This window comes from Corvus hawaiiensis, chromosome Z (assembly GCF_020740725.1).
Source record: "Corvus hawaiiensis isolate bCorHaw1 chromosome Z, bCorHaw1.pri.cur, whole genome shotgun sequence".
Lineage (NCBI taxonomy): Eukaryota > Metazoa > Chordata > Aves > Passeriformes > Corvidae > Corvus > Corvus hawaiiensis.
Genome location: NC_063255.1, coordinates 70,298,417 through 70,320,679, shown reverse-complemented (window position 1 = coordinate 70,320,679; position 22,263 = coordinate 70,298,417). Strand labels below are relative to the sequence as shown.

Here is a 22,263-nt window from a genome sequence, read left to right as displayed (position 1 = left end):
GACAAATTCTGCAGGGCTCTTGGGGTTCAGGTGCCCTCCTGCATCCTTCTGCTTGCTGGAAAAGCTTCTTGCCAAGCAATGGAAGAAATATCTCCCTCTTCTTTCCCGGGAATATCAACTTGGCCATCTGCATCTTGCAGCTCATGTCAAGGGAAGTACTGGAGACCTGGACATCTCATAGACTCAAAACTCACCTCATATGTTTGCTGTGTCCTTCAGTAAAGAATGTTTTCTTACCAGAGGAACTTGAAGACATTCTAGACCTAAGCCAAAATAAAAGAAAACAAAGGGATTATGTCCGTTTCCCGTGCTTCACGTGTCAGAGGAAAATAACTTTAAGGGATGGGACTATGCAATTACACGAATTTATTGTTTAAAATAACAAACACATCAGTCGAGGCGTGAGATTTTACAACACCTCCGAGTAATGGCGACTAGTCACAAGATTTAGGGTTACATCGTAATTTATAACTTTCTAATCCAATAGATACTTAAAACGACACTTTGTTTTAGATTAGTGACCTATCACCTGTGGCACTTCTCACTGCAATGCAGCTATGTCTTGACCAATAACTTCTCATGTCAAGTACACACAGATGTCTCTCTTATACCATCTACATTCTTAACTTAAACTATATAAAACCACACTATTATATTTTAAAACCCTTCACCAAAACACCCAGTGTACAATTTTACTTATAATGATAGGAACACAAGTCTGTAATCCTTTTGCTTAAAGTCCACAAATCTCTGTCAATTAAGCCAGACCTAGTCTCTTCCAGGGTTGTAAATCAAAGCCTCCTTTAATTGCAGGAGTTTCTACTCCTCTGTCTCCCACAGAATTAAAGCATCCGTTGTCAGTATTTAGGATAAAGAAAATGCAAATATTTGCAAAAGGATCAAGTGAAGAAATGAAGAAACAAAGCAGGGTTTATTCTATTAAAGCTAGGGATATAAGTCTGCCTGCTTATGCATCCAACTGCTTTCCAGGTATGCACCTGCCAGGGATTTTACCTTTCTGTATACTGTAGGTCTCAGGCTAAAACCATAAACGGGCAAACCAAACCAAAACAAACTAACCAACCAAACAAGAAAACTCCACAAAAATCCCCAAGCCAACCCAAAATTAACTAAACTGAACTGAACTAAACTAACAACAACAAAAAACCCCAAACATCAACCTCCCCCCCACCAAACCAAATCAAAAAGTAGGTGGAGAATCCTGTTTCCATAATGTCTCTCCTTTGACACAAGACCGTTTAGATTTCTTTTGAAATGTAAAGGAAAACATACATTCTAGGTAGCAAGATTCAATTCCCACCTGAATAAATAAGAAAGAAGGACATCTTAGTGTGGGGAGAATCTGTCCCTTACTTGTAAGCAAAAAAACTGGTACCTTACTTTCCTGGACACATCACTTCTGTTTATGGTATTACAGTCACTCCTGACTCGGCCAAATAACAGCTCCTTGTCTGCCGAGGAATACAGCCGCGATTCTCACGTATTTCAGTGTGTGGAGATAAGCAGGTGAAAAGGAGCACAAGCAATCTCCTCTGAGCTCCTGCTGTTTATGGGAACAGATACGGGCCTTGGGGATGTGAAAAACGAGGTTCACTCTTAGTAAAATTTTAAGAAAAGTTTAATAAAAGGGACAGTTAGGAGACAACAGCAAAAAGGGTACTACGGCCGGGTGCTTTGGCAGAGATCCAAAGGCACACACCTCTACATCCAAAAGATAGTCTTTAAAAGTACATCTCTTATTGCATATTCATCACAATCATGCATGATTCATAAATTCTTTGGAGTTTCTGTGTATCATCCCATCAGCCTTATCTTCCTCCTTGGCTCCATTCCATCTCTGCTCTCTCTGGGTTCGGGTCTTCTTCTTTCTCTGATAAGATACTCCAGGAATGTGAAGGCTTCCTCTGCCTGTCTTTTCTAAATTGACTACATAAACAATAGACATTTTGTATCATGTATTACATTACAGAACCTAGATAAAATTTTTCTATCATTAAGGAACGTGAAAAAAGCCAACATCACAACACATTCATAATATTCCTGGGAAGGAATTGTGTGCACAGACACAGTAGGATTGCTTCTGTCTCCTGTAATTACTCCAATCAGATGATGGCCAGAGCTTTTAAGCAAAAAGCACTGTGACAGAATAATTTACAATATTCCCCAAACTACCCCTGTGGTTTTGATTTTCTTACTGATTAGGTTCAGTGTCTGGCCTCAAGAAATCAGTCCAAAAAGAACAGGCGAACCTCAGCTTGCAAGTCAGAGTGCCAGTCTCCAGCTGTCATTTATGCAGTATGTGCAAACAGCTTTTCAACATATTTGCAAAAAAATCTATTAATTCTTTCTACCTATCCAGAACCGGACTATTGGGGTTTTAGGAGTTCTCCCTCTGTTCTTTTTTTCTCTTGAAGAATTTTCCCCATACAGGCTGCCAGGGGGACAAATTACTTGGTGCTTAAGAAAAACAAAAGACCTGGCCACAGCAGGAGGAGTCCGTCTGGCTACTCTCTTTCAGATGGGCTTGTGGGCTGACTTCTGCTTCTTCGGCTGCCTTCCTTCTACCGGAGAAACCCCGGGATCCCAAGCCCACCTTCCCTGCCCCGCTGGGAGCCGGGCTGCGGCCGCCCTGCCCCCGCCGTTGCTTGGAGCCTTTGCTGCTGTGTAGCCCCGCACGCCCTGCCTGCCCGGACCTCCGGGGGTCCTCACTGCGGCTCCGGAGTCCGATCCATCTCGTCTGCCACCCGGGATTTGTGCTCGTCCCTGCTGTTCCAGCCTGCTGTTCCCGAGGGTCCGGCCGGACACCGGGATCGGCTGCCCAGGGGTTTGTGAAGCCTTTGTCCCATCCCTTCCCGGGACCCCAGGCCGCCATTGCCGCGTGCTCCCCGAGCTCGCTCCGGAGCGCCCCCTGCAGCCGCGGGGGAACCATCGCACCTGCCCTGCTCACCGGGAGCCGCCAGCGCCCCTGCCGGCTGCGAGCGGAACTGCACCCGAGGGGAAAGGGCCCGACAGCCGAGAAGGCTGGGGCTGGGTTTGTGTTTGCTGTTACTGCCATAGTTGTTGTTGTTTTGTTTGACTGGTTATATATATATATATAAAGTATATATATATATATATATATATATATATATATAAATATATATATATATATATATATAAAGTATATATATATATATATATATATATATATAAAGTATATATATATATATAGTAAAGAACTGTTATTCCTATTTCCCACATCTTTACCTAAAGCCCCTTGATTTCAAAATTATAATAACTCAGAGGGAAAGGGGTTATAGCTGCCACTTCAAGAGAGGCTTCTGCCTTCCTTAGCAGACACCTGTCTTTCAAAACCAAGACACTCCTCTTTTTATTTTGATTGGAAATCAAAATATGATTCTTTCCTGGACAGGGAAGTAAGAACCAGCTGCAAATACAGGCTACAGTTGTGAATCTATACTGCAGGAACTGAGCTGTAGCTCGGAATTAGAGGCAAGAAGTGGTGCCATGGCGAATGTGAACATTCAGTGCTGACACAGGAGCCTTTTGCAATGCCCTACCAGCCCGTGGTTCACATTGCTATAAACTCTCTATCTGGTGTTACAAAGAGTGTAGAAGAGCTGACTATAAGTAAGAAAAATAGCCATAATGCTCATTTTGTTAACATGGTGAACGATGACTATCTAATATTACAGACCTCATAGAACTGAGTATTCAGATTTCCACTTAGTACATGCTGGCAGTTTTACTTTGAAGTCAACAGGTCTGTATAAGTCAAAGTATCAATACAAATTAATTTGTTCTATGATCTAACTAAAAACATCTCATTGTCTGATAAGTTTAGTAGACATTTGCAAGGTCAGCAATCCACTGCTTACTTTTTCATTTTTTCTTTAGTGTCTATTCTGCAGAAAATGTTTTAGCGAGTAATCAGTTTGGGTGTAATTAAAATGCCAGTACATTTTGTATAGCCATTTTGGTATCAGAACAAAGCCATAAGACTGCACAGCCTTCTAAAATACCTTTAAAAATAAATTTTTAAATCAACAGCCTGAATAGGGCTCAGATTAAAACCTCTATCAAATCTCAACTCCACTGGAAGATTCCCTTCCTTGTCACCCTGTGAATAAGCTCTACATTCACTTTCTGAATTGTCCATTGTTTTTTCAAGATGGAAAGTCCTTTTATGGTGGTTTTGTTATGGTTAGGAATTGGGGAAGGGTCTCCCCTTCCCCCATCAACTCCACACTGCAGTGCCTTTGGAATACGGCCCACCGGCCGTTTTTTGCGCAGCCATGGTACTTCTATGTGAGGCAGAAAGTTCAGCAGCATTTCCAGCCAAAAGCCCATGAGGAGTGGGGCAGCCAGAGCATCCTGTGCAGATACAGGCCTGCAGCTGTGACTCGAGAGGGTTTTGGTTCCTGCCCAGCGCAGCGGGTGCGTCTCCTCTGTGACTGCCCCCCTTCCCAGGTGCCCATGGATAGCAGGTACGAGGCTCTGCAGGAGGAACGGAACAGGGTGGGGATGTCTGCTGGCAATAGAGTGCAGCGGAGAGCAAACAGTCCAGGATGTTCCTGGAGTGTGGGACAGAGAGCTTCTGACACAGCTGGTGACTGAGCCAGTGAGGGAAGGCACTGCTGGACCTGCTGTTTGTGAAGGGAGAAGGGCTGGTGGGTGACAGGAGGGTCAGAGGTGGCCTTGGGCTCGGTGATCACGAGATGCGTGTGTTTGATTGCCAGAGAAGGAAGGAGAGGTGTTGGGAAAAGGTTTACCTGTAACAAATTGTGAATTCCTTAAGCTTTAACAGACAGTGCTTAGTCCTGTATTCCCCCACACCAGTGATTAATGTGTGCAAGTGGATAACTTAGCCTTGAGAATAAAGAGAGGGGGCCTGCTAAGAAGACAGCTGCAATGCATTCAAGGGGAAGAAAGTGGTTTTAGGAGGCTCTTGAGCACAGAAGGAGAATTTGCAGAACAGCCACCAGAGGCCCTCAACAGACCCCTCCTCTCAATGTCAGTAATTTTGGGGAAGTGATTTAAATATGTCAAATACTTTGTGGGAATGTTTAGCCTGCGAGTTTGAGCAAAGTAATGAATATGTCTTAGTTCCATGGATACAAACGAGTAGGTGAGATTGCTGGTTGTGCCCGTGTTAGCAAAGTGATTCCTCATGCACCTAGTGCTGAAATAAAGTAATGCCTCCTTTCTGACGCTGAGATGGCAGCAGGGATCAGGCCCTGCTTGGTAACTTCCATTTTGGTCATTTCTATTGAAGAATAAAGAAAGGTTGAAATGAAACCTTTCCCTGCTGTTTCCATCTGGTTTACCTTTTGGGCGGCCAAAGCTCTCTGCCCCAGGTGGCCTGGGTGTGTGCAGGGAAATGCAGCCTCCCCAAGCCCCTTGGTTTTCCCACAAGTCGTCATGACTCGCTCCCAGGTGTGCCCAGCTCTGGCAGGAGAGAGAGCCCACAGCGCAGTGGGCACCGTGCCCTGCCCAGCCAGGGCTCTCTGGCACAGAGCAGCAGCAGCGCCAGCTCCTGCCTTGGCTCCACCTGGGAGCCAGCAGCCTCTGGAAATCAGCACTGCCAGTCGCGTTCCCAGCTTGGAGCAGCTGCTGCTGGTGGGCAAATCCTGCCAGTTCTGCTTCCAAAGAGACACAAAGGCAGAGGTAGAGATGTACATGCAGAGGAGCCCAGGGCATGTCCAATAAATGTGCAAATATGTGGGGCGATTTGTTAGGAATTATTTCAGCTGTTATGCCCATAGTGCCTTCCCTCCTGGATCTGTGCAATGCTTTGGGCCATTTTCTTGGCCTGGTTTCCTTTGCTTTGGTCGCATCTCAGTGTGCACTTGGGGTACAGGCTGTAGGTGCTTGGGGCACTCTTTGAGTTCTCTTGGGCCCCTTGAACAACAGGCTTTGGCCCATGAGGGGAATTTGTGCTGCTTTGACAGAGGAGAACTTCCCAGGCTATTTGGTGTTTGCTGCAGGAAAGCTTGGGTTGCTTTGCATAAAGACACAGACCAACGCGGAGCAGCTGCTTTGTGATGTCAGGGCATGGTTGCCACGTAGTCGTGGTGTCCTCAGAAGGTTGCCTTGGTGCATGGAAGGCCTCAGTGCCAGAGCAGCTCTTGGGCTTGCTCAGAGCAGGAGCATCCTCCTGGTTGAGGCCTTGTCAGGGGGCAGCTGCACCCTGACAGGAGCCTTGGTTTTTGTTGTGTTAGAGCACGGTCTGCAAACTTGCACAGCAGTGCTCAAACCATGGAGACACTCGCTGCTGCAGTTTGCACTGTGTATGGCATTGGTTATTCTGGATATTACCTGGCTAACCTGGCACGTAAGTAGAGGTTTTCCCTGGGTGGTAGCTTAATCTGGCTTTTGTATCTCTTCATGCTCTTTCTTAGTAACTGAGTTGACTTTGAAACAAAAACACCATTAGGATGTCACTGGTTTGGTAAAGCTCCTGTCAACACGTTCAGCTAAAAAGGGGGTGTCTGTAGCCAGGGGGCCGTGGGCAGCACTTGCAAGGGAACCTCCAGGGGTTCCCTTCCCTCCAGGGCAGAGTCTGTGGCAGCAGAGTCTGTCATTTCCTCAGTGTGCTGGTCAAGCAGGACAACTTTGAAAAGGCAGATTGGGAGACCTTCTCAGAAGGCCTTCTAAAGACTTTGTGGTTCTCCCTGGAATTCAGGGAAAGCTTCTTTTATTCTAAATTTTGTCATTAAAAGATTTGACTAACTTGACCCTTTACTGAGTGCTAAAATAGCGATTCCCTTTGCAACGAAGTGCAAACTCCAAAACAGTCTGCTCCTGAACCCCAGAGCTGCTCCTGAGCTGTTTCCCAGTAGAGCTGCCACAGCTCAGGGGGATTTGGGGGAAGCTTTTCTGGGCAACTGTTTTCAGCAACTTAATGGGAATTGGTGCATGCAACTTATTTTAAAAATAAGGTACCCGAAAGAGAAGAGAACAAAAGCTGCTTTAACTGCTGGGCAGAACAGAAGCATTGAGTGTGAAAGAACAATCTGCATTTTCTTGACCAAGTTTGTATTTGTTTACTGGCAAAACAGGCCAAAGCGTAGGCACAACCAAGAATATTGTCCTGTTCTCTTGCTGGCTGTGTGAAAGAATTGTGTCTCCTGGAGGGATGCTGTGAAAGGAAAATACTCTCTGTTGGGGTTGACTTGTTCTGGGGGGTTCACCAGCACAGGCAGTTTTCTCACAGCGCCTCGTTCCTTTTCCCTTGCCCACTGCAGGTCACCTGACCCATGTATTCAGAGGTGCCGATCCCAAGGTGAGTGAGAAAGGAACCTTTGATGTTCCTGGCATTTAAGAATTGTGGAGCAAGCTGTGAGCTTGGTCTGTGGCAGTAGAGTGAGGAGGGCCAGCTGTGTAGGCTGAGAGAAAATCCATTTCCATGTCTGCAGCAGCAGTAGCAAAGACATCGCTGGCTGTTTCCTAGTTCTGCATTTCAGAGCTTTTAAAGAACTAAAAGCCCAGATTTGCAGAGAGAACGTTGCTTCCTGACAGTAGCCAGGGTGGAACATCTAATTCAGAGCAATATGCAGTACTGTTGAATTAGCCCATTTTAATTTAGTTGGAGGGACTTAGAATCCCCTTGCTATCAAAGGTTATGATTTCTCCTTAGTAGAGCTGGCTGTAGAGCTGAATAGGAATAAGGTTATAAAATGATAGGTAACTGCCTGTCCCTCACGCTCCTGCCTGTCCACAGGGCACAGAACTAACAGCAGACTCTCCTCTGGCTCCCTCTGCTCCTGGAGAAGAGGCCAAAGAGGAGCAGAATGACCACAACCCTCCAGCTGTGATCACACCACAGCCTGAACTTTCCAAGACAGTAAGTGCCAGTTCTGGTTGGTGCTGTCTTTAGAGGAAATCAGAGCTGCAAGTTTCTGACCAGCCAGCACTTGCTGCTGGTGGCCGAGGATGCTGAGTGCTGGAGTCCTGCCAGGACCTAGCGATTCCCCCCAGCCAGTGACAGCTGGAAAACGGCCTTTGACCTGTCATGCTCAGGCCCCAGCTTGCTGGGATTCCAATAGGGGCCAGCCTGAGTCATGAAGGCTCCCCTGTCCCCACGGGAGGGAGCGCTCCAAAGACACTGCTCTCAGCCTTGCCACACACGTAGGGGACACGGTGGCCTGGAGAGGTGTGTCCCACTCCACAGGCTGGCCAAGTAGCTGCAGGCACAAAAAGTGTTGATTTGTCCACACAAGCTCTTTGGGGTGGCTTGTCCCAAAGGGCTTCTCGGGTGTGCTTACCTGGGAGTATTTCAGAGACACACTGGGGACGTGGAATTGCTGCCTGAAGTCCAGGATTCCGGTGCCTTTGTTGCCAGGTTGTTCTTTCTCCTCTTCAGGCAGAGCAGGCAGGAGCAGAGCTGACAGGGGCTCTGAGTGTGCTGTGGTTTTGCTTTTGATAAGCTGCAAAGAGATGATTGTGTTGTCCATGACCCGTGTGGGGCCACTCTTCTCCCATGTGGCAAAAGAAACAAACTGCATAGTTCTGAACCCTTCTTCTGGGGCAAAACCCAGAGGCTGCATGTTTCTGCTGATACTTTCTGTTGTGAAGTCTGCAGCTTTGAAAACTCCACTGGAGTCTGGAGGCCGGGGTGAAGCTGCAGGTCCTTGTCTGCTGTCTTGTAGTGAGTGCTAAGAACAGGAAGGACATCTTGAAATTCTTGATGCTGTCTTTTAAGACAAATGTGCAACTTTGTGCCTGGGGAGCTGCCTGGGAGGAAAGGACCCAGGGATGCTGGTCAACAGCAGCTGACATGAGCCAGCTGTGCCCCGGTGGCCAAGAGGCCAAGGGCATGCTGGCCTGTGTCAGCAATAGTGGGGCAGCAGGAGCAGGGCAGTGACCGTCCCCCTGTGCTGGGCACTGCTGAGGCCGCAGCTCGAGTGCTGTGTCCAGTTCTGGGCCCCTGTGAAGCAGAATGACATTGAGGGGCTGGAGCAGGTCCAGAGAAGGGCAAGGGAACTGGGGAAGGGTGTGGAGCACAAGTCCCGTGAGGAGGCACTGAGGGAGCTTTAGCCTGGAGAAGGGAGGTTCATGAAGGACCTTCAGCTACACTTCCATAAATCCCTACATGACAGTGCTCACCACAAGGGCTGTTTCCCTGCCAAGCATCCCCTGACTGCATCCAAGTGCTTTAGACACTGGAGTAGGTGATACTTTCATCTTTTTGTTTATTTATTTGTTTGTTTGCTAGAAGGAGAGGCCCTGTGTCATTTCTCTTTCTCCAGTGAGCAAAGGTGCTTTTGCTCAACCTTTCCTGCCCTTTTCCAGCACTGGAAGAGATTCTGCTAGAATGTTAGTTTGCGGTTCTGGAAGATGCAGTATTTTTGCATGAGAACACATAATCTGGGGCAGGGACGTTGGTGCAGAAGGAGCTGTTCTGGTGGCCGGCCAGCCAGCAGGGCCTTGCACATCACTTTCAGGTTAACAGCGCCCGTGCCTTTTGGCAGCCCGGGGGATCAGTATCTGTTGCATTCCAGGTATGGGAGTTTAGCAGGAAATCAAGGCCCCTGCATTCCAGGGTCCTCAGAGATCAGAGGGGCTGTGAGGGGCCAGGCTTCATTTCTGATTGCAGCCACTTTAGCACCGTCAGTCTGGTCGAGTCCAAGAGAAGAACTTGCCCCAGCACAGATGCACAAAGAGTGCAGTTCCCAGTGCAGGGCCCTGGGTCTGATTGTGTTCCATAAGGACCTTCCTGCTCCAGGTTCCCCAAGAGTGTGGTTTATTGAAGCAACAGGAGAGCAAGTTCAGGATTGCTGCTGATCAGGGCACTGGCTACCGAGTGTTGATGTGTGTAGTGATGGAAAGTATAGGAAAAGAGAGATGATAACAGTGAGATAGATCTATCTATCAATCTATCGATCTGTCTATCTATCTATCTACCTAAATGAATCTTCCTGGTTTTGCTCCAAGGCAGCTGGAGGTGCAAAGCTCACCTAAAGGCACCCCTTGAGAGGAGGAGGAGAGACTCCTTCCATTGACTGATCCTGAGCAGGCAGAGATGTTTCCCCCTCCAGAGATGGTTGTTTTTTCCCCTCAGAGGTGTTTTCCTCCTCCAGCCTTTTCCACCCTGAAACCCCCTGTTTATCCTTTAAATTTTGGCCTGTCCTAAGGGACTGGAACAATCCCATGCTCTAGGTGGTGTTTGGGGACTCTGGTCATACATGTATTACATGACACATGGTTTCCTTCATTGGCATCCTGAAAGGTTTGTAAATTAATTTGTTAATGGGACCTTGTGAGGGTCTCTGGTACAGCCAGTCAGAATTCTCAGCTGACAAAAGAGGGAGGAGAATAAACACCTTGGTCCTCCTCCATATATTGAGGTGGCCATAGAGGCCCTCTGACTTCCATTGGAGGGTCTTTGTGCGCATCCTCATCTCCTGAATAATCCAAGAGTGTAGATGTCAGAAAGGCAGGAATGGCAGTGCAGGCCTGAAGAGAACATGAACTCCGGAAGTGTCTCTCACAAGGAGCAAGCTCACACAGGAAGCCACCTGCAGAGCCAGGGTGGGGCTGTGGGACAGGGCTGGGTGTCAGTCACTTCTGAAGACAAACAGGACACGGCAGAAGAGGAGCGAGGTCCTCAGCAGAGCCTTGAGAAAGGCCCCACGTTCCCTGTCAGCTTCAGTCCCAGAGGGACCCTGACTGTACTGCCACTGTCACTTTGGAATCTGTGCCTTCCCACGGGCAGGGAATGACCCAGGAGAGCAGCAGTACATTGCTTTGGGAATGTGTGAGCCCATCAGTCTCTGAGTCCTGCCCCACAAATGTTTTATGGGAAGTTGAAACCCATCTTCTCTTGCTTTCTGTGCAGCTCCTTCTGGAGAAAGAGCATGAGCAGATTGCTCTATCAGAGATGCCGTACCAGACTCGGGGAGAGCTGTTCCCAGCCCGAGAGCAGCTGGAGCAGCTCAGGCAGCAGGTGGAAGAGCCACAAGAGAATGGCCAAGTAAGCCTGACTAGCCAGGTGACAGAGTGAAGGGCAGGAACAGGGGCATAAAACGGAGCTCTTGAGATGGAGGAGGCCAGGAGTCCCACAGGCACTGAAAGCACAGAGCCTTGTAATCTGCAGAGACCAGCACTGGGATGGGAGGGTTCCAATGGAAGCAGAGCTGGGTAGGGAAGCAGAAAGAAGTGGCTGAATGAATGTGATTTTGAGGCCGAAAGAGGAAAAAGCTGAGCCTGATGGCAGCTCCCAGTCACTTGCTCTGCATTTGTGTGCACAGGACATCAAGGCAGAGCCACAAGCAGAGCTGCCCGAAGCCCAGAGTGACATCAAGGCAGTGAAGAGGAGGCACGAGGAAGACATCAGAAGAATTCAAGAGCACTGGAATCTCCATCGGCAGAGGGGCGATCTACAAAACCAGGTGAGTAGAAGAGTGGCAGCCACTCCACTCATGAAACTTGCTCTCGCTTGTTCTTCACAGAAAGTGGAGGACAGCCTGCAGGCAGAGTTGCAGACAAATAAAGCTAGGATCAAGCCAAGGGAGAAGAGGCTGGAGGAAGGAATGAAAATCATCAAAGAGCTTAATCACATGCTTCAGGAGAAGGAGGTTCTACAAAAGCAAGTGAGTGCAACAGCGAGAGCCGCTGCAGTCACCGAACCGGTGGCTTCTGCCCTTCTTGCCTCTCCTCTGCAGAGCAGCAGGCAAGGGGGTGATGCCTCTGAGTGCCCTCCTGCTGTGGCCTCTATCACAGCCACTCTGAAGGACACGTCCTGGGCTGCTGAATCTCAGCTGCTGCCCTGGACAGTGGGACTAGTCCTTTGGCCTGTTGGCCGGCAGTCATCCAAATGGATTCCTGCTGGCCTGTTCCTGCTCTCCTTGTTTCTTGAGGTGTTTCTGCAGCTCAACTTGGTGACCCAGATAGATTTTGAATTCTGTATCCCTTGTGAATCTGGCCCTCTCCTGTTCTCTCCCTTTCCTCACAGTCTGTGACCCACAGCTGACAGGGACAAGCTGTACTGTCTGACTGCTTTGTTCTGTTTGACTTGAGGTGGAAGTGTTGACATCTCACCTGGCAGCCTGTGAAGACTTCCAGCAAGTGATTGGCCACAAAGAGCCCCAAGGCTGGCGTGAGGCACAGGACCTGTCCCAACCAGAGGTGCTAAAGGTTGAGCACATCCTGAAGATGGTGGTGGAAAAGAGGATCCAATGGGAGGAGGTAGAACATTAGAACAAGGAACTGCAAGTGTGTCTGCAGCCCTTGGAGGGGGAAAGGAGTCCTTGGGAGGAAGTGGAGCAGTCACTGTGGCAGTCATCCTTCAGAAAATCCATGAAAATGGAACATGAAATTGGCCATGAACTCGAGTAAAATCAGCCTTTGGTTTTGACCCTTCTGGTTTCAGAGGTGGACATCCAAAGAAACCCGTTTAAGAGCTCTGAAAGTGGCTGACAGCACCTTCCTAAGGGCTTGCATTTGAAATGTGATCCCAGGGCAGTCTCTGCCAGCCACAGTTTCTGACACAAACTCATTTCTTGTCTCAGATCTACACAGGCTCTGTCACTGAACCTGCTGCAGCAGCAGCGTCATCTAAAGGAGCCTTTGCTCCCCAACCTGAGAAGTGGAGCCCAGGCAGTTTGCTCAGCTCCAATGTGGTCACAGCTGCTCAGCAACAGGAGAACAAGGACAAGTACCTGGAGCTACTGAGTACGTTTTGTGTATTTCTTGGGTGAGGGACAGTGTATTGTGTGCATGTGCCAGCACAGCTGTACCAAATGTTCCTCCTGGAACATGTGGTTGTGGGGACATTGAGGACTCCCCACAGGAACTGCTGTGCTTCGAGGCAGCGAGGGAGTGCTCTGGGTGTTCCTGCTGCCTCTGAGGGCAGCTCAGACTGCCTTGGGTTTGCCTGAGCTTCCCTCTCCGCTAAAGGCAGAAGCAGGGACTGTTCCTGGATCAGCAGAAGGCTGTGACTGCTGGAGTTCTACCCTTTGGCACAACCCTGTGCAGGCCACTCTCCAGGAAAACACATCAAGCCCTTTGTGCTTTTGCAGCACAACCTATTTAATCTGCTTCTTGCCCATAATAGCTGCCAGTGCTGTGCTCTCAGATAAGGCCTGGTGGGGCTGAGAACAGAGCCCAATTGACTCTGTGTCTACCATCACCTGTTGGGACGAAAAGGCCATTGATGTGCACCTCGGTGTGTCTGATTTCAAAGCCAATCCTGTCGTGCCCTGAATGGGGGCAACAGCTTGTAACAGGGCTCGGTCTGGCTGTGGCTTCTTCCCAGTGCTTGTCAGTGCTCATCCTTGGCCCTTCCCAGCCTTGCTGTGGTACCTGCCCTGCCCCTGACGGCCGGTGCGACTGCAGAGGCTGGAGCCTTCCTTAGCTGAGAGAGTCCTGCTGCTGCCCGGCCGCTGCAGCGCGGAGCTGCCGGGAGGCAGCAGCCCCTCGTCCGGGCCGGCTTCTGCATCGCACGGCCTGGACTCACGAGAGGCTCAGCATCTCCTCAGGGCAGCTGTCCGTGCCACGCCGGCGCCTGAGGAGCACTGCTGTCCTTGCTGCCCATGGCCGCTGTGCCGAGCTGGGAAGACGGGGACGTGTGCGGAGCTGAGAGGGCGAGTCCAATGCGAGCGACTGAGCCGCGCAGTCAGGGTGAAGAGAAGCAGTGTGGTTCTTCACATGGGGCAGGGCAAGGGCGTCTTTGAGCTCAGCCTGCCCATAAAGGCTGAGGGTCCTGATGCTGAAAGCCCCGCTGCTATTGCTTATAGCATGAGCTGCTCTGCTTTACAAAGAGAAAGGCGTTCTTCTGGCAAACTGCTGGAAGGTGGAGAAGATGCCCTCCCCTCCTGGCAACACTTGGCAATATTCCTTCCTGTCTTAAAAATGTCACTTGTTCATAGGAATTGATTCTAGAACCCAAGGTGCATTTAATCTTGGGAAATATGAAACCTTTTGTTGAAGTGCTTATTCCCAAGAAAAAGAAAGCCGCTGTTAGTTCCAGCTCTCCTTAGTGCTTACAGATGACAACTCACCTGCCTTGGTACCTGTTCTCTTCTGGTCTCTGTCTCCTCTGAATGTGGCTAGTTTCCTGGCAAGAGATCTCTCCAAAGAACTGTAGAAAATCTGTGCCAGCCATCTGTGCTGCCGAGCTGCCTGTCTTGGTGCTGCTGCTGTTGTTGCTGTTGTTACCCAGCTGACCACAAGGGGCTCAGAGCCCCGGGCAGCGAGGCTGCCTTTTGTATCTCCTGGAAGGTGGCATCTCTGCTTTCAAGTGAGCACCTTGCATTTTGTTCCTCTCAGGGAAAATGGTGAGCATGGAAAATCCGGTGACGAAATACATTGAACTGGAAAATATCGGCAGCGGGTGAGTCCAACCACAGTTACTTCTACAAAATCATGGGCCAGGAGTTTTGCTGGTGGAATATCTACCAAGTGTGAAGTCAGGCAAGCTGCAAACATGTTCAGACACTGGCGTTAGATTGTCCCATCTCTCAGTGCTGGTCAGAATGTGTAAGTGTGGTCAGAAGGCATTGTCAAAGACATCTCCATGCTGCCAAGGTCTTGCCTGCAGCAAGGAACAGGAGCTGGAAGATCTCCTGGTCTCTCAACTGTGGGACACCTGTGTGTTAATTTCCTTAGCATTTTTGTATGTCTCAAAATCATATGGCCACACTAATGAAAGGAGAAGAATCTTGCTTGCCTGAAAGAGCAACCTACCCCCTGGGAGCTGTCAGATAACAGCTCTCAGGAACAGTTCTTTCCAAGAGTTTGTTGAAGGAAATACTCAGTGGTCAGGATTAGAACCACACCGTTCAGAAACTGAAACCCGAGATGAAAGAATAAGCTCTCTTTTTGAGCTGAGGCACTAAAGCCCAAAGCTTCAGGAACAGGCCCAGTGCCCACACACTTGAGAGGAAAAGGCATCATCGCCTTCTGGCAGATCCTTCCTGCACCCTGCAGGTTTTAGGCACTTACAGCAGAGATCTCCCATCTGGGCTGGCTTTCACTCCAAGGTCTAAACAGCTTCTCCTTTCTTTGCTGCTGTTTTGTTTCTAGGACTTTCGGAGAGGTTTGTAGAGCACTCGACAGTGCCACAGGAGGAGAGGTAAATGTCAACAGCCCCTGCAGATTCTGCAGCTCTTGAGGGCTTTCCCCTCTGGTGTGAGTTGTGGCTGGAGCTTTGGGTCACCGGGAGAGCTGTGCTGCAAAGGCACAGGAAGCGCAGACGGGTGCCAGCCTGCAAAATGCATTTGGGACAGTCTTTGTCCTTCTCAGCTGCCAGAAGGAAGGCAAGGAGGGCGGCGGTCCCTTTCGGAGAAGGATGCGCTCACTTGCTCTCAATGGCTAAAACAAAGGTGGTGCCTTAGAGCATCTCACTGCTCTTTGAGGCTACAGCTTCAGTGTCCTGAATTCTCATTTCTGGCTGCCAGCAAATACATCTGAATCTTACTGGTAGTTCCTTAGCAACCTGCAGTGCTGCACTTGAGAACTGCACCTAGGGAGGGATGTGCAAGGTGTCCCTAAAAGCCCCTAAGCCCTGCTGTTATAGCCCAGGATGTATCCATAGAGTACCAAGGCTTGGATTACTTCTTTGGATCCCTGACAGCAGCAGAGAGTGTGGGCAGAGCTTTGTGGGTGATAGTTGAGACACCATTGTTACCAAGTGGACAGGGCAAAACATCAGTGGCCACATGTCCTGTTTCTGGCCCCAAGGGAGCGGAGAAATGGGCTGTTGGAATGTCACTTCCTAATTCCTCCTGTGTCTAATCACAAGGCACTTTGGCACAGCTCGGCTGTGTCATTCCAAAATCACTCGCTCCATGTGCCACCAACTTCTCAAGGTACGGATTTTCCATGTCATTTTAGGTGGCCATAAAGAAAATAAATCTTCGAGGACCAAGGAGGAAGGAAGTAACTGGAAATGAACTCATGGTCATGAAAATGAATAAGAACCCCAACACTGTGAACTATTTAGACAGGTGAGTGGTTGTGGTTTTATCCCATGAATGTTGGTTCACGTACTCAAGCATGCGAGGTTAAAAACCCACTTGGGTTGATATGCGGGAAAGACTCCACTACTGGAATAAGGAGGAAAGTAGGTACGTTTATTCCAGCGCTGGGACGCATGGGGGATAATTCCTCCAAAGTCATGCGTGCTGACAGCTGCATTCAGCCTGGTATGTATTGGGTTACAAGTCCCATAGTCATTGAGTTTCCCAATACACCTATACATATTCATTGCCTAGCCCTGCCCAGCCTCGCCTCGTATTACAATGAGCCCAAAAGTCATTTACATCCGCGTTGCGCTTGCGCAGTGTTGTCTGGTGGTCGTGGGCAGGGGTCTCCGAGATGAAATAAGAGTCTTCCTCAGATGAAGAGTCTTCCTCATTCTGAACTTTTCATCTTGCTTCCCTGCACATGTTCGAAAACAGGATCTTTGGTCACGATTCCTTCCCTTTATCAATAGTCTCATATCTTCTCATTCTGCTTTGGTAGGCACAGTAAGTGTTGAGCAAGCGGTATGCATTGCTTTTAACAAGCAGCTTCTTAGCAAATCATTTAACCTCTGCTTCCCTTCCTCCCCCTGATTCAGGGTCACTGGCAGAAAATAGAACTGTTAATTATTGGTTAATTATCATTTCTCTACTCATCTCCAATGGATGGGAAGAGAGTGCATTTTGTCTGCATTAATCTTCCCTGGCACACTTAGTTTGAAGTTTGTTCAAAAACCTGGATCAGCACTATCTTACTAAATCAATAGCCTTTAAGTTCACTGCCTCCATGCTGGTTTGGGGCTTGATTTTTTCAAGTGTTTTAAGTGCTGATGAACCATCCTGGAGAGGATTTCCCTGGGATTGTTGCCCCTCTTTTCCATTGCTGTGCATGCCAGGAAGACTAGGTGCTTATTTCCAGAAACACCATGCGTGACAGGTTTTTTATCTGGGCTGTTACGAAACTGCATTTTTCACTTGCTGGCTATCAAGGACATCTCCTTTTTCACAGCTGTGCCTTTCTCCTTGAGACTGCACAGGTTGCAAACACTGCACAGCCTAGAGGGAACGTCTACTCCTTTTGTTCTGTCCTCGTTTCAAAGGGACCCAGAAACAAGAATCAACCATTGTCTTTTCCAAACAGCAACGTAGCCATGTATGTTCATCTCCACGCCCTTGTTTCCTTCCTTCAGCTACCTTGTGGATGAGGAACTCTGGCTGGTGATGGAGTACATGGACGGAGGCACTCTGAGCGATGTCATCAGCAAGACCTACCTGTGTGAAGACGAGATGGCAACCATCAGTCGAGAGGTCAGGGATCCCACCTGTGCTTCCTTCTGAGGGCTTGGGCAGGATTGTCTGGGAAACAGGGGCTCGGAACAGCAGAGACTTCATGTGCCAAGCTTTGTTTCTGTGTTGCTGCTATGCTAGGAGAAGCAAGAGCATCTCAAGTGAACTGTGTGGCAGTGTGCGTGCACTCACTGTACTCAGTTCTTGTATTCTTATCTCCTGCTGTTTTATTCTCGCTCTGTCTCTTGTATTTGTATTTGCTGTTCTCCACCTTGCTTCTCTAAATGTTTGCCTGGAGCCTGTCTGCACTGCGTTCCCTGCCTGTAAAAGCAAAGGTGCTGGTGGCAGGATTTGAAACTAAAGGCAAAGAAAAAGAGAGACTCCTTTCTCACAGTCCTCAGCTGAAAAGGATAGTAGTGCACCCAAAATGCTGTTTGCTTCTGAAAGGTGACTCATGTGATACTTCCAAGTCTATGCTGAGGCTAGCAAGAAAACCTTTGCCATACAGCCCCCCACCCAAAAGTGATCCACTTCGCACCAAAGGGAAGGACTTTTTCTTTCATGGCAAACCCTCGTTTGTCCTCTGGATGGAGAGAGCACATCCACTGCAGCAGCAGTCATTGGGGCTGGTTTGCAGGGGACAGTCTAGAACAGCAATTCCCATTGCTCTTTCAAAAGCTGACATGCCTTCCCTTAGAAAGGTAGTGTTGGAGCAGCAAGCTCTTCCTCTCGATGGCTCCGTGTTCTGCCATTACTCCCCATTCCCCTGGAAAGGGAATCTTTTAGAGCTGTTTCCTTTCTTGCGTGCTGATATCACATCACTAATTTTTGCCCTCCTGTTTCTGTTTTCTCTCTCAGTGCCTGAAAGGACTGGATTTTCTTCATTCAAACCACATGATCCACCAACATGTGAAGAGCTGCAACATCCTTCTCGGAACCGACGGCTCTGTCAAGCTGGGTCGGTATATTCTCGGTCAGGCACGGCGTTCCGGGGATGTGGGGTTTGGGGCTGCTTTCGAGTGACTGCCAGTTCCCCCAAAGTGGTGCTGGTGGCAGTGCAGGGACCCCTGCCGTGAGCTGAGGGCACAGTTGCAACATGCACAGAGGTATCACAAGGAACAAGCAGTCAAGAGTGGCATAGGTTTGTGTGCGTCCCTTCCAGAGGGAGGGAGCTACAATCCAAAGCTTCAGGAAAATAAAGGCCACTGCTGGGGGCAGTGTAAAAAATGTGGGTTTTTTTGAAGTGGCCAATTTCATCTTTCCTTGGCTAAAGCCCTGAGGAGATAGAGCACGGACGGTTTTCCAGCAGATTACACAGTGCATTCTGAGACTGAGAGTGGGGAATTCTTTTGCTTGGTTTCCTAATTTGAGCTGGTTTTCACAGTCTTTTGTTTTCTCCTCAGCTGATTTTGGCCTCTCTGCTCAGCTCACCCCTGAGCAGAGTAGACAGAGATCAGTGGCCAGGATTTCTGGGTGGATGGCACCTGAAATCGTGACAGGTCAACCATACGGCCCCAAAGCGGACATATGGTCTTTTGGCATAGTGGGAATCGAAATGGTGGAACGGGAAGCTCCTCACTGGAATGGAGATCCTGTCTCGGTAAGGAGCCAATACTCACTGATCCCTCTGTCTTTCTCACCTGTCCCACGTTCTGTTTGCAACTGGGCAAAATCCCATTGCCATCTGCTGGCACTGCTTCCACCAAGGTCCCCTTCTAAAAATGGCCCTGCAGCACATCAGCATCTGCTGTAGTTTTGCTTGCATCAGAAGGGAAGTGGCAAGCAGCCAGTTCAGAAACCTGCCATTTTGGCCTTCAGCCATGCCTGACGTTTCTCATGTGCTTTTTGAACACTCTTGGAGCTCTGTCTCTGAAGGACAAGAGTTTTTCAAGTGGAGAGTTCAGCAGTGTGATAAATATCCTTTGAAATGGAGGCTGGACCTTCCCAGTTTCAATTTTATAGAAAAAGATAAAAGGAGAACAGAAAGAGAAAGGAAAAAGAAAAAAGACGAGAAAAAACCAGCAAAGCAAACCCCAAGCAGTGCTTCTTGCTTCTTCCTTTATTAGCCACAGCACATCAATTTTCCTCCAAGCTGTAGCATCTTTTCCAAATCCTGTGGGTCTTTGAAACTTTCAGGCTTCCAAGTCATCTGTACGTTGTTCTGTCATGTGTCTGGGTGGCCTGGATAAGTTCAGCATGTCTTTTTCTCAGACTGCAGTTAGAATTGTATGCCAAACCCTTGGTGTTTGTTGGTACATTAAAGAGCTTGCAGCCAGGTGACTGGGGCTGGGACCCAAGGTCTGTGGTTGACACCGGTGCCGTGTTCCTTTACCGCAGGAGCAGGGACGTCCCTGGGTTGCAGAGTTATAATGACAGGGAGGGCTCCAGCTCCCCACCGTGTCCAGTGGCTGAGCTCAGCTGCAGAGGGACAGGATAAAACCCCCTTTGTGACCTCTGGTGGTGTGGGAAAAGCGAAGGAAATTTTCCTCTGGGTTGAAGAGGATGATAACAAAGTCTCTTTGGTCACCATCTATTTCAGTGCCACCAGCACAGAGCTGTTACTATTGTGGCGGGCGTTTTCATGGAGACTCCTAGGCCTCTTTCCATTGTTATTTCCATCTATTTTAGATGGATTCTGCGTCTGCATTTTTTTCAAGAAGAGAACAAAAAACTTGATGATTTTTGTTGTATGGAAGCTGTGCTTAATGGACCAACAAGCACTGCAGAGATGCCTTTCATGTAATAATCCTTGGAGATGGTATAGATAGAGCAAACTCCCTCTTCAAATAGCCTGTCAAGCTGGTGTCAATCCTCAGAGAAGCAAAACGTGCTTTTGCTGATGTAGTTCCCACTAGCTAGGTCAGCCAATGAAATCAGCTGCCAAGGCAAGATCCGCTGGATGTCGGAAAAGCTGTGGCTGCTTTGGGGTTTGGCTTTTCTGTTGGTATAGGAAAGTCATGTCTGCCCATCTGCCAGGGCAGAAACTGCCACTGCAATGGGCTCTGGGAGAGCATTTACAGATACTTGAAAGAAGCAGGTGGAGCCTCGTGTTTCCTTTTTCTCCAGCCTCAACTCCTGATAGCCACAGGAGGGAGACCAAAGCTGCAGGAGCCCAACCTATTCTCGCCTTTGCTGCGTGGCTTCCTGAGCTGCTGCCTGCAGACAAACGAGGAGCGGCGCTGGTCTGCCAAGGAGCTCCTGCAGGTAAAATGCGAAGGGGCTGCAGGTGAAACAGTGTCCGAGGGATGGGCTCCTCCTCCACTGAAGCCCAAGGCATCAGACAACCCCCTGCCCCTCCCCTCCACCCTTGGTGCTTTTCTAATGAAAATGGTGTGGAATCCTCGACTGGGCTGGGCTGCCAGGGACCCATAGAGGTCGTCTGGTCCAAGTGCCCTGCGATGACCAGGGACATCTTTAAAGAGATCAGAGGTTGCTCAGGGCCACATCCCACCTGACCTGGAATGTTTCCAGGGATGGGGCACCTACCAGCTCTCGGGGCAACCTGTGCCAGTGTTGCACCATGCTCCGAGTAAAACAAGTTCTTCCTTACACCCAACCTGACTTGATCCCCATTATATACTATAAATATTACCCCATGTCCTACTGCAACTAGCCCTGTTAAAAAAAGTGTCCCCCACTTCCTCAGAAGCCCCTTTGAAGTACTGGAACGTGGCAATAAAGTCTCCCTGGGGCCTGTTCTTCTCCAGGTCTCTCAGCTGGTCCTCAGAGGAGAGGTGCTCCATCCTCTGATTGTTTCTGTCGCCCTGTATTGTAATTTGGTGGGGTATTCAGTCTTACCTGATGGCAAAAGAACTGAGCTAGAGCAATGTGGGGTACAGAGGCGTGAAATGGTGGTGGGGGAACCCAAGGAAACCAGTCCCAGCCCAGCAGTCGGAGATTTGGCTGTGAGGAGCTCGCTGTGAGCCTCTGAGGGACCCTGGTTTGTGCCCCCTGCCCCACTCCTAGGGGTTTCTGCCACCCACAAAAGGACAGCTGAGATGGATTTGTCCCAGCCCCACCTGCTGCCTGGCATGGTCAAGCAGACGGGAACTGCCCCAGGGTTACCGCCAGGCTGAGTGGCAGAGAGGGAGCTGCAGGACCCAGTGCCACTCAGCTGTCCCTGCTGGGAAGGCAGGTGCCATCCAGCACAGGAGGGGGAGGGGATGGAAAGGCAGACACTGCTCTGTCTCCCTGTGGAAATTAGCACAGTGCCTGTCTTTCAAAGAGAGGGACCTATGTGAGGCTTTGAAGTTTCCTGAAAGGAAGAAACCCCGGGGACAGAAAGCACCATTTCTAGAGCACTGGCAGGGCAAAAATGCCAGCAAGATGAAGACACCTGGATGAATGGATGGGTGGGATTCTGGGCCAGGTTGGCCTGTGATGGCAAGGTCCTGCACATGAAGATGGAGGTGCAGATGGTCCCGTCAGTCCTCTTTCTGCGTCTTTCTAGGAACCTGAGGAATCCTGATTGAGCCTGTGAAGCACTGAGCTTGGGAAGTCATGGTTCATTGGGTTTTTTTGTTTTGTTTCCTTTGGGCAGCACCCATTTCTAGCATCAGCTGAGCCTGTATCCAGCCTGGTGCCACTGCTCATTGCAGTGAAGAAGAGGAAGGAGGAGACAAGAATGTGATAATCACGTCAGACCTGTTTACTCCACAACCAGCTTAGAATAGGATTGTAGAGTAGGATTGTCAAGTAGGATTGTAGAATAGGATTGTAGTGTAGGATTGCAGAGCAGGATTGCATATAAATAAAGTTTCTGAAACCTCAACTCACCTTGAAGATTCCCTTCCTTCTCAGCCTGTGAATAAGCTTGATGTTTCCTTCTGAATTGTCAGTTGTTTCTTAAAGGTGGAAAGGGACACTTATGGCTTCTTTGGTGTGGTTTGTAAGTGGGGCAGGCTCTTCTTCATTCATCCTCTCCACACCACACTGCCTTTGGAATACGACGCACTGGCCGGTTTTTGCCCAGCCATGGTACTTCTAGTTG

General features: G+C 49.1%; 1 protein-coding gene and 1 long non-coding RNA gene across 2 annotated transcripts; both read left to right on the top strand.

The window, feature by feature from the left end:
* Window positions 1-6,288: 6,288 nt before the first annotated feature.
* On the top strand, window positions 6,289-10,909 carry LOC125319398. The gene is made up of 4 exons (XR_007200717.1): window positions 6,289-6,355; window positions 7,269-7,306; window positions 7,745-7,867; window positions 10,862-10,909. It is a non-coding gene; the product is annotated as an uncharacterized LOC125319398 (long non-coding RNA).
* A 280-nt stretch (window positions 10,910-11,189) lies between these two features.
* Window positions 11,190-22,044, top strand: LOC125320285 (serine/threonine-protein kinase PAK 3-like). The gene is made up of 12 exons (XM_048292420.1): window positions 11,190-11,414; window positions 11,475-11,615; window positions 12,043-12,210; window positions 12,534-12,696; window positions 14,293-14,356; window positions 15,049-15,097; window positions 15,859-15,971; window positions 17,177-17,294; window positions 18,132-18,231; window positions 18,677-18,873; window positions 20,340-20,477; window positions 21,814-22,044. Exons 1-12 carry the CDS (start codon window positions 11,190-11,192, stop codon window positions 21,901-21,903), a joined length of 1,566 nt encoding a protein of 521 aa, XP_048148377.1. The 3' UTR covers window positions 21,904-22,044.
* Window positions 22,045-22,263: the final 219 nt, after the last annotated feature.